Below are 12,547 nucleotides of genomic sequence, written 5' to 3' on the forward strand. Positions count from 1 at the left end.
TATATATCAGGGCATGTCATAAACAAATGATGTGAAAACCATGCCAAAACACACAACATGCAGAATGGAATCATGGGACAATCAAAATGGGTTATTCTTATTTATTTTAGAAGAATCTGAAGTGTTGGCAAATGTTTAAAAGAACTTGGACCACCCCTTTAATCTGAAATAGAACCAAAAGACAGCATGGCTACAGAAAAGTGCAGATTCCCGTTTATTGCAGTAAAAGTCAAAAGACACAAATGGTGAACATGAAATGACGCGTTTCAGGCGTTGCCGCCCTTAGTCATACAACATAGAGAGTGAAATTCTCTGGTTAAATAGAGGAAGTGACCAAGGGAAGATGGCAAACACCTGTCCCAGGTCCCTTAACCCTACACATACTAAAAGGTACCATAGTACACATGATACAAGAGAAATACATACGTGTCCTATTGCCATATATATTTGTCACATCATAATTGGTGTAGTATACTGACATTTAGGCAAGAGAACATTCAAAAGGAATGAACTGAATGAATGATCACGGATATATATTGGAAAACAGTAGTAATATCTACACAAGAATCATGAGAGTTGATATGGATCCAAAAAAGAGGACAAATGAAAATAATAACCTATTGATAGTAGAGTAATGTATCCTGTCTTTTTTAAAGTCCCCTAGGGACCCGTGTGTCTAGGCTCATAATCCAAAATATCTAAATATCTCTCATGCAAGTACTTTCTGATGAAAATCCCCACCTTTGTGTGGGAGCGTAACTCGCTCTATCTCTTGTACTTGTAAAGATGCTGTTCTGCCTGCATGACACTATGCACAGTGCATGGATACAGCTGAGGTGTTGCGGGTATTGAAATGTGGGATATCGGAGAGGTGTTTCCGGAATTCTAACCTTGAGTGGAGTAGAAGTGTATCCTACGTATTGTTTTGCAATCGGTATAAGAGATCAGGTATATAACATGGGGAGTATTACAGTTCACATATTGTTTAATACATATAGACATATTGTTTAATATTGTATAGACTAGGAGGATCTTAATCAGATCCCTCCTATCTTTATTGGATATAATTTTAGAAGCTTGTTTGAGAATCCAATCAGGATAACCCCTGTTTTGCAATCGAACACTAAGGTCATCCATTTCACGTGCAAAGCCCAAAGATTTGGAACAATTTGGCACGAATGGCCTCGCCCACAGGTACATTTTTTACCATGTGAAAGGGATGACATGAAGTAGTGTGTAACGGGGAGTTGACCGCCGTTTCCTTTCTGTGGGTAGTAGATATGACCCTATGGTTTAGTATGTCCCCCCTGTAAGATTCAAATCAAGAAATGCAATGGTATTTTTGTGGAAAGTTAATGTAATGGATAAATTATCCAAATTATTGTTAAGGTATGATGGAACCCTTCCTTTTATCCTGTGACTTCAGGTACTCCGATATTAGACACCTTTCAGGAAACTATTGAACGGGAATTAGTTACATTGCCTAGGCACTCCCGAAACATACACCATAATTTGATACAGTGTGAACGTGAATTAAGGGATATGGAGGACCTGATTATTAGACAGGCAAATAAGGGGGGGGGGGGGTTCTGGACAGGAGTATGTACAAACAGCTCAATTTATATTTACCTATACGTTCAGGCCCCTCTACAGTAATCCCACCAATATTTTCCACAATGCCTTATATGATATAGTACAATGCGGCATCTCTAGAGGTTTTTTGAGTGAAAGAGAAGCTGATTTCATATTGGTGCCACATCCAACTACCGCTATCTTTCACTCATTCCCCAAAGCACATAAATGTATTTTTCCTCCACCCATGCGACCCATAGTCGCTGGTATAGGTGGTCTAAATGGGAACATGTCTGCTTGGGTTGATAGCCTCTTAGAAACCCCTGATCCCCACCATATCAGGCTTTATTCAGAATACTAAACATTTACTCTATAGTCTTGATAATGAAGTATGGCAAGATTCCATGTCCTGGTTAACAGCCGACATGTCTTCTGTCTACTCGGTAATTCCGCACGACAAGGCCCTAATTGCATTGCAATGGTTTCTCAGTACGTATTCTCCCTACCCCGCTGATCTGCAGGAGTACATCCTACTTGTTATTGATTATCTGTTAAAACACATTTATTTTATGTTTGATGGGATGTACTACCTGCAGATCACCGCGGTGGCCATGGGTGCCAAATTCTCCTGATCTTTAGCCAATATCTATATGAGTTGGTGGGAGATGTGTTTTTTTGTTTTCTGAGAACAATCCTTTTAGAGAGCATATACTTTATTATGGTCCATATATATGGTCCTTGTCGTGTGGAATTCCGATGAAGAGAAGACATGGGATTTTTCATCATACCTTAACAATAATTCAGATAATTTATCCTTTACATTAACTTTCCACAAAAATACCATTGCATTTCTTGATTTGAACCTTACAGGTGACGTATTCAACAATAAGATCATATCTACTACCCACAGAAAGGAAACAGCGGTCAACTCCACGTTACACGCTAACTCATGTCATCCATTCCATGTGGTAAAAAATGTACCTGTGGGCGAGGCCATTCTTGCCCGCCGTAATTGTTCAGACTTTACATGTGAAATGGATGACCTTAGTGTTCGATTTCAAAACAGGGGTTATCCTGATTGGACACTCAAACAAGCTTCTAAAATTGTATCCAATAAAGATAGGAGGGATTTGATTAAAATCTATCATGTTCTCTACCCAGTATAGCGTTCAATTTGGCGAGATTTGTAAAATAGTACATAAATTCATGCCACTCATCCTTACGGTCCGTGCACTTTCATATGTTTTAGCAGGTGACTATAGATGTATAGCCAGACGAGCACCAACACTGGGACAACTATTGTCCCCTAGTCTTTTCTCCAGTGCTACCAAACATGATCCTACATGGCTAAGATACGTGGGCACATTTAAATGCGGCCACCATATTTGCGCTTGCTGTTCGGTCATTAAATCTGGTAACAGTTTCACATCTTATTCCACAGGCAAATCATACAATATAAAACAATATGGGAACTGTAATACTACCCATGTTATATATACCTGATCTCTTGTACCGACTGCAAGTTACAATACGTAGGATGCACTACTACTCCACTCAAGGTTAGAATCCGGAAACACCTCTCCTATATCCCACATTTCAATACCCGCAACACCTCAGCTGTATCCATGCACTGTGCACAGTGTCATACAGGCAGCACGGCATCTTTACAAGTACAAGGGATAGAGCGAGTTACGCTCCCACACAGAGGTGATGATTTTTGTCATAAAGTACTTGCATGAGAGAGATTTTGGATTATGACCCTAGACACACGGGTCCTAGGGGACTTAATAAAAGACAGGATACATTACTCTACTATCAATAGGTTATTATTTTTATTTGTCCTCTTTTTTTGGATCCATATCAACTCTCATGATTCTTGTGTAGATATTTCTACTGTTTTCCAATATATATCCATGATCATTCATTCAGTTCATTCCTTTTGTATGTCCTCTTGCCTATATGTCAGTATACTACACCAATTATGATGTGACAAATATATATGGCAATAGGACACGTATGTATTTCTCTTGTATCATGTGTACTATGGTACCTTTTATTATGTAAAGGGACAGGTGTTTGCCATCTTCCCTTGGTCACTTCCTCTATTTAACCAGAGAATTTCACTCTCTATGTTGTATGACCAAAGACGGCAACTCCTGAAATGCGTCATTTCATGTTCACCATTTGTGTGGCTTTTGTTTCTATTTCCATTGGATCTTTGGTGTTGCCATACACCTGCGTGCTGTGGATGGGACCCACCTGTGGTGAGCTGGCCTATCTACTCTACTAACCCCTTTAATCTATTGCAGGAATAGATAATAAAGATGATATGTGATGTCGACAGTTCCAGAATTGGGTTCATGGTTTCCATTGTATGACTCTCACTGCTATAGAAGCCGCTCTTCTTACTGCTTCACTGTGGTCCTCCATACATCCTTGGATTAAACTGACATCCTGCAGAAGTATTTTACGTCCCTCAGGAGTCTCAGATAGGGTTGTTAATGCTTTGAGGCAGTTCAGTCGCACCTTGCTGTGACTATCTTTAACAAGAGCCAACAGTTTAGGGATGGCCCCAGAATGAAGGGCAGCATATTTGCCTGATAAAAGAAAAATATTGTGAGAGGACAGAGATGGAATTTAGGATTATCCCATTAATACGTAACAAGGGTTTACCTTGAGTAGTGATGGTAATGTACATCAAAGCCCCTGCAACATTAGCTCTGACCTCAGCATCACTATCATCCAGTAGCTGCACCAGTAAGGGAATTACTTCAGCTTTGCACACACTTTCTTTTCCTTCTAATGGCACACTGTGTGGGAAAAAGAGGGTGAAAGGTTACATTCAAACATTTAATACACTTAATACTTTCCAGAGAAGTAAAATAAAAGTATAATTATAGGCTATAAATCAAGACTGATGAGCAGCCTTATTTCTCAATTGCCCATTCAATATATTCACATGTATTCTGCTTTTCTGGATCAGCATGCTTTTATGATGTGGCCCAAAAAAATGCAAGCATTTTAACTAAGGAAAGTGATGGTTTTCAATGTTTCTTTACATCTAGAAGAATGCCAATATGAGCTGACATATCCTTTATGTTTTAAGTAACAGTAATATACGCTGTACACCATACATTGTGAAAATAATATTCTATACAGTAGGTCACATTGCAATGGATCACAGTATTTATAGGTCCAATGATGGTGCTCTAACACATAAAGTCCAAAGACTAAAGTAAAATCTCGAGAACAATAAAAAATGTGGCACTCACCAAGCACACTTTGTTTCTCAAGATGTTCTCACCATTAGTGTTGAGCGCGAATATTCGAAATGCTAATTTTTACTGCAAATATCGGCACTTCGAAATTTTGCAAATATTTAGAATATAGTGATATATATTCGTGATGACAAATATTAGTTTTTTTTAGTTTTTAGATTTTTCCACGAAAATCGTCACTTCCAGCCAGTGGACACTGATATCTCCCTTCTTTTAGGTGAAAGATATAATCGAGCATGCGCACTATGCAAATTTCATTACGAATTTTTGCATGAAAAAAATGAGCATAGAGAATATGCAAATTTTGGTAATGTAGGATGAATATCACGAATTCGAATATGGCCAATGCCGTTCATCCCTACTCACCGTTAAGTTATTTGCTACATTTATGGTGCCTCATGGTGCTGTCCTCTAATGAAACAAATGTGCCATGTTTGTGGCTCAGCCTTCAAAAATTCCCTTCATAGGTTAGACCACCCTATGCACTTTCATACAAAGGGGCCTTTTGTTTGGTTAGTCTTTATGATTTTGCACTGTAAATGCCATGCGACATGTACTTTACTGGTGATACATAAAGCCCTCATAAAACAGCTCTAATGCCGGCAGCTGTTCCCCCAATGGTGTATGGTGCTACCAGGCAAACACAGTCACTGGGTTATCTGTCATAAGCATGTTCTGGGATGGGCCTCCCTTCTGCCTTCTTCCATGCTCCTATCATTTCTACTACCACTCATAGAGTGCACGTGTCTCAGCCCCTTAGAAGGCCAACATGCACACCCAAAATCTGTCCCTTTGACAATTCCTGAAGGTGGTTCTGCTAAGTGCTCCTTATTCTGTCTTTGCCCTTTGCCAGCCTTCCAGACTCTCTGTCTGATCCCCTCTACTATATTAGCTCTTCAGAGTATGACCCGCACTGATGAGTACAAATCTGTGCTGCCTTTCCTGGCATGTCTGCTTGTCCCTGACAACATCTGTACACTGTCAGCCCAAGACCTCAGTCTGTACCTGAAACGGTTTCTGCCTAACTCTTAGGGCTTTGCTCTGGTGTCTCTTCTGTTAGATTTCCACAGCAAAGTCTCTGATTTCCTTATGGGGGTAAAGAGTGAAAGCTAGGTGGGCTACTTAGACAGTGCCCTCAAGAGTGGCTCAAGGAACAACTCAACTTCAGCAGCTCATAAGTACTGAAAGGATTAAAAACATTTAATAGAAGTCATTTACGAATCTGTTTAACTTTCTGGAGCCAGTTGATATATATGAAGAAGAAAAAACTTTTTTCCTGGATAACCCCTTTAACCCCTTAAGGACCAAGGGCGTACAGGTACGCCTTTGCTCCCTGGTACTTAAGGACCAAGGGCGTATCTGTACGCCCGTGGGAATTTCGGTCCCTGCCGCGCGCCGGGCGGGGACCGGACGGGGGTGACTGCTGATATCTATCAGCAGGCACCCGGCGCAAATGCCCAGGGGGGTCATCAGACCCCCCCAAGTCGGCAATCAGCGCAAATCGCAAGTGAATTCACACTTGTGATTTGCGCCGATTCCGGGTCATAGAGGTCTATGGTGACCCGGAAAATAAGGGGGATCGCGGTTGTCCAAGACACCCACGATCCCCCTGAAGGCATAGGAGTAAGGGGGCAGGGGTGCCACCCTTCCGATCCCTGCTATTGGTGGTCTAGACGCGACCACCAATAGCAGATCGGGGGCGGGGGGGCTTTACTTTCGGTTACCCCGTCCTGCCCACCCACAATAGGTGGGGCAGGACGGGGAAACGACAGAGGACCGGTGCCGAAGATCCACTTACCCCGCGGGCGAGGCTGCGGGCGACGATCGGTGGAGGAGATCGGAGTCCGGCGATGTCGTGTAGCAGGCTCCCTGAATCCGACGGAAGCCGGTAAGTTGCCTAGCATCATCTGGAGGGCACAGTTTGAGACCACTATACAGTGGTCTCTAAACTGTAACCCTCCAGATGTTGCAAAACTACAACTCCCAGCATGCCCAGACAGCTGTTTGGGCATGCAGGGATTTGTAGTTTTGCAACAGCTGGAGGGCCACAGTTTGGATATCACTGGCAGTGGTCTCTTACTGTAGCCCTCCAGATGTTGCAGTTTGCTGTCTGGGCATGCTGGGATTTGTAGTTTTGCAACAGCTGGAGGTCCACAGTTTGGAGATTTCTAAATTGTAGCCCTACAGATTTTGCAAAACTGCAACTCCCAGCATGCCCAAACAGCAAACAGCTGTCTCTGCATGCTGGGAGTTGTTGTTGCGTACCTCCAGCTTATGCATAACTACATCTCCCAGCATGCCCTTCGGCGATCAGTACATGCTGGGAGTTGTACTTTTGCAACAGCTGGAGGCACACTGGTTGGAAAATACTGAGTTAGGTAACAGAACCTAACTGAAGGTTTTCCAACCAGTGTGCCTCCAGCTGTTGCAAAACTACAACTCACAGCATGCACGGTCTGTCAGTACATGCTGGGAGTTGTAGTTTTGAAACAGCTGGAGGTTTGCTCCCCCCCCCATGTGAACGTACAGGGTACATTCACACGGGCAGGTTTACAGTAAGTTTCCTGCTTCAAGTATGAGCTGCGGCAAATTTTTCGCCGCATCGCATACTCCTAGCGGTAAGCTTACTGTAAACCGCTGCCAGTGTGAATGTACCCTAAAAACACTACACTACACTAACACATAATGAAGGTTAAAACACAACATATACACCCCCTTACATTGTCCCCCCCAATAAAAATGAAAAATGTATTGTACGGCAGTGTTTCCAAAACGGAGCCTCCAGCTGTTGCAAAACAACAACTCCCAGCATTTCCGGACAGCCACTGACTGTCCAGGCATGCTGGGAGTTTAGCAACAGCTGGAGGCACCTTGTTTGGGAATCACTGTCGGAGAATACCGCTATGTCCACCCCTATGCAATCCCTAATTTAGTCCTCAAATGCGCATGGCGCTCTCTCACTTTGGCCTGTCGTATTTCAAGGAAACAGTTTAGTGCCACATGTGGGGTATCTCCGTACTCGGGAGAAATTGCACTACAAATTTTGGGGGCTTTTTCTCCTTTTACCCCTTATGAAAAAGAAAAGTTGGGGTCTACACCAGCCTGTTAGTGTAAAATAAAAAATAAAAATTTACACTGACATGCTGGTGTTGCCCCATACTTTTTATTTTCACAAGAGGTAAAAGGAAAAAAAGACCCCAAAATTTGTTACGCAATTTCTCCTGAGTACGGAAATACCCCATATATGGGCGTAAAATGCTCGGGGGGGCGCACAACAAGGCTTAGGAGTGAGAGCGCACCATGTACATTTGAGGCCTAAATTGGTGATTTGCACAGGGGTGGCTGATTTTACAGCGGTACTGACATAAACGCAAAAAAATAAATACCGACATGTGACCCCCATTTTGGAAACTACACCCCTCACGGAACACGTAACAAGAGGTATAGTGAGCCTTAACACCCCACAGGTGTTTGACGAATTTTCATTAAAGTTGGATGAGAAAAAAAAATATATATATATTTCACTAAAATGCTGGTGTTACCCTAAATTTTTCATTTTCACAAGGGAAAATAGGAAAAAAGCCCCCCAAAATTTGTAGCCCCATTTCTTCTGAGTAAGAACATACCCCATATGTGGATGTAAAGTCCTCTGCGGGCGCATTACAATGCTCAGAAGAGAAGGAGCGCCATTGGGATTTTGAAGAGAAAATTTGTCCGGAATTGAAGGCCACATGTGTTTACAAAGCCCCCATGGTACCAGAACAGTGGACCCCCCAACATGTGACCCCATTTTAGAAACTACACCCCTCACGTAATGTAATAAGGGGTACAGTGAGCATTTACGCCCCACAGGGGTCTGACAGATTTTTGGAACAGTGGTCTGTGAAAATGAAAAATTTTATTTTTCATTTGCTCAGCCCACTGTTCCAAAGATCTGTCAAACGCCAGTGGGGTGTAAATGCTCACTGCACTCCTTATTAAATTCTGTGAGGGGTGTAGTTTCCAAAATGGGGTCACATGTGGGGGGGCCCACTGTTCTAGCACCACGGGGGGCTTTGTAAACGCACATGGCCCCTGACTTCCAAACAAATTCACTCTTCAAAAGCTCAATGGCGCTACTCCTCTTCTGAGCATTGTAGTTCAACCGCAGAGCACTTGACGTCCACACATGGGGTATGTCCATACTCAGAAGAAATGGGGTTACATATTTTGGGGGTAATTTTCTACTATTACCCCTTGTAAAAATGTAAAATTTGGGGAAAAACCAGTGAAAAATATATTTTTTTCATTTACACATCCAACGTTAACAAAAAGTCATGAAACACCTGTGGGGTGTTAAGGCTCACTGGACCCCTTGTTAAGTTCCTTGAGGGGTGCAGTTTCCAAAATAGTATGCCATGTGGGTATTTTTGCTGTTCTGGCACCATAGGGGCTTCCTAAATGCGACATGCCCCCCCCCCCCCAAAACCATTTCAGCAAAATTTGCTTTCCAAAAGCCAAATATGACTCCTTCTCTTCTGAGCATTGTAGTTCGCCCGCAGAGCATTTTACGTCCTAACATGGGGTATTTCCATATTCAGAAGAGATGGGGTTACAAATTTTGGGGGGCATTTTCTCCCATTACCCTTTATAAAAATGGTAAATTTGTGGAAATTTTTTTTTTTCATTTACACATCCGACTTTAACAAAAAGTCATCAAACACCTGTGGGGTTTAAAGGCTCACTAGACCTCTTGTTACGTGCCTTGAGGGGTGTAGTTTCCAAAATTGTATGCCATGTGGGGGGTTTTCTGCTGTTCTGGCACCATAGGGGCTTCCTAAATGTGACATGCCCCCCAAAAACCATTTCAGCAAAATTCACTTTCCAAAATCCCATTGTCGCTCCTTACCTTCTGAGCCCTCTACTGCGCCCGCCGAACACTTGACATCCACATATGAGGTATTTCCTTACTCGAGAGAAATTGGGTTACAAATTTTGAGAGGATTTTTCTCCTTTTACCCCTTGTAAAAATTCAAAAACTGGGTCTACAAGAACATGCGAGTGTAAAAAATTAAGATTTTAAATTTTCTCCTTCACTTTGCTGCTATTCCTGTGAAACACCTAAAGGGTTAACACACTTACTGAAAGTCATTTTGAATACTTTGAGGGGTGCAGTTTTTATAATTGGGTCATTTGTGGGCTATTTCTAATAAGAAAGCCCTTCAAATCCACTTCAAAACTGAACTGGTCCATGAAAAATTCTGATTTTGAAAATTTTGTGAAGAATTGGAAAATTGCTGCTGAACTTTGAAGCCCTCTGGTGTCTTCCAAAAGTAAAAACATGTCAACTTTATGATGCAAACATAAAGTAGACATATTGTATTTGTGAATCAAAATATAATTTATTTGGAATGTCTATTTTCCTTACAAGCAGAGAGCTTCAAAGTTAGAAAAATGCAAAATGTAAAAAAATTTTATCAAATTTGGGAATTTTTCACTAAGAAACGATGCAAGTATCAACAAAATTTTACCAATAACATAAAGTAGAATATGTCACGAAAAAACAGTCTCGGAATCAGAATGATAGGTAAAAGCATTCCAGAGTTATTATTGCTTAAAGTGAAAGTGGTCAGATGTGCAAAAAACGCTCTGGTCCTACAGTGAAAATTGGCCTGTTCCTTAAGGGGTTAATATGTGGTCTGTAGGGTGAAGTTGTTTGTCAGAGCCACTATGTCTGGATGTACACAGTGAACAGAGCTGGAAGCAGACAGCTCCATTCTTGCGTAGTGGCCATGTTGGGTTACTTCAGCTTCTCTCACAGTAAAGTGAATGGAAGCCTAGCTGCAGTAACCTGGCACAGCCAGTACACAATGTCCAGAGCAATGTGCTGCAGGCTGGTGCCTCGGCTCTGCAGAACAACTAATCAATGGGAGTACCAGGTGTATCTTGAGGATAGGTTATCAATTAAAGAGTCCCAGGAAACCCCGTTAACCACTAGTTGTTTACTGCAGTTAAAAATGAATATTTATATAATTGCTTTGATAAAAACAATGCGGCCAAACCTCAAGGGTTCTACCTCTTGTCTACAAGTAATTATGATTGTATCAAGTAATTATTTGCTAAACAGAATATGTTGATAACCTGAATCCAGAGTTCCTGCAATGAATAGCAAACATTCAACACACTTAATACATCAATTAGTTACATAATAACTTTTATGGCAATGGGTCTCATAGCGCTAATAAAGCACACTGGACTGTGGTAGTAATTTACAAAGAGAACGTCTTACAAATGTGTGTGCTATATGTAATATAGATTCAAGCAGACAGCATGACATGTGGAAAACAAGCCATAAACTACACTGTTAACGCTCCATTATAATCTCACTTATGTAGGTCCTTCTTTAAAGTATTATGTCTGTTTACACTTCTCTATCCTAAGAGCACTTGGGATCTAAGAAATGATGGTTCAGAAATGTATGTTTAACCCCTTAGAGACTCAGACCATTTTCACCTTAAGGACTCAGCGTTTTTCCGTTTTTGCATTTTCATTTTTTCCTCATCACCTTCTAAAAATCATAACGCTTTCAATTTTGCACATAAAATTCCATATGATGGCTTATTTTTTGCGCCACTAATTCTACTTTGCAGTGACATTAGTCATTTTACCCAAAAATCAACGGCAAAATGGAAAAATTATTAATTGTGCGACAAAATTGAAGAAAAAATGTCATTTTGTAAATTTTGGGGGCTTCCGTTTCTTCGTAGGGCATTTTTCGGTAAAAATAACACCTTCTCTTTATTCTGTAGGTCCATATGGTTAAAATGATACCCTACTTATATAGTTTGGATATTGTCGTACTTCGGAAAAAAATCATAACTACATGCAGGAAAATTTCTATGTTAAAAATTCTCATCTTCTAACCCCTATAACTTTTTTATTTTTCCGCATACGGGCTCATTTTTTGCGCCGTGTTCTGAAGTTTTTATCGGTACCATTTTTGTATTGATCAGACTTTTTGATTGCTTTTTATTCATTTTTCATGATATAAAAAGTGACCAAAAATACGCTATTTTGCACTTTGGAATTTTTTTGCGCGTACGCTATTGACCGTGTGATTTAATTAACAATATATTTTTAACAATATATTTTTATAGTTCGGACATTTCTACACGCGGCGATACCACATGTGTTTATTTATTTTTTATGGGAAAAGGGGGGTGATTCAAACTTTTATTAGGGAAGGGGTTAAATGACCTTTGTTAACTTTTTTTTTCACTTTTTTTTTGCAGTGTTATAGCTCCCATAGGGACCTATAACACTGCACACACTGATCTCCTATGCTGATCCCTGCAAAGTCATAGCTTTGCATGGATCAGTGAGATAGGGGCTCGATTGCTCAAGCCTGTAGCTCAGGCTTGGAGCAATCAAACCCCGATTGGTAAGGAGACCTTCGCCTGCGTCCCAGCTGATCGGAACATCCCGATTTTATCGCGATGTCCTGATCAGCCTGACTAAGCTGCCGGGAAGCGTTTACTTTCACTTTCAGAAGCGGCGGTCAAAGTTGACTGCCGCGTCTGAAGGGTTAATAGCGTGCGGCACAACGATCGGTGCCGCGCGCTGTTAGCCCAGGGTCCCGGCTATGACTAGCAGCCGGGACCAACCCGGTGTGATGCGGGGTCAGGTACGCCCTGAGTCCTTAAGGATCGGGGATGCAG

At 41.5% G+C, this 12,547-nt stretch overlaps 1 protein-coding gene across 2 annotated transcripts in view; it reads right to left on the reverse strand.

Annotated features, from left to right (window-relative positions):
* Positions 1-3,725: 3,725 nt before the first annotated feature.
* The window catches only part of RSPH14 (radial spoke head 14 homolog), a 267,776-nt gene continuing 258,954 nt past the window's right edge, over positions 3,726-12,547 (reverse strand). For both annotated transcript variants that reach the window (XM_056530795.1, XM_056530801.1), the window contains exons 6-7: positions 4,246-4,382; positions 3,726-4,169 (exon numbers count right to left, since the gene is read on the reverse strand). In XM_056530795.1, the coding sequence (XP_056386770.1) occupies positions 3,931-4,169; positions 4,246-4,382 (376 nt within the window). In that variant the 3' untranslated portion in view covers positions 3,726-3,930. The remainder of the gene's footprint in view (positions 4,170-4,245; positions 4,383-12,547) is intronic.

The sequence above is a fragment of the Hyla sarda genome, chromosome 1 (assembly GCF_029499605.1).
Source record: "Hyla sarda isolate aHylSar1 chromosome 1, aHylSar1.hap1, whole genome shotgun sequence".
Taxonomy (NCBI): Eukaryota; Metazoa; Chordata; class Amphibia; order Anura; family Hylidae; genus Hyla; species Hyla sarda.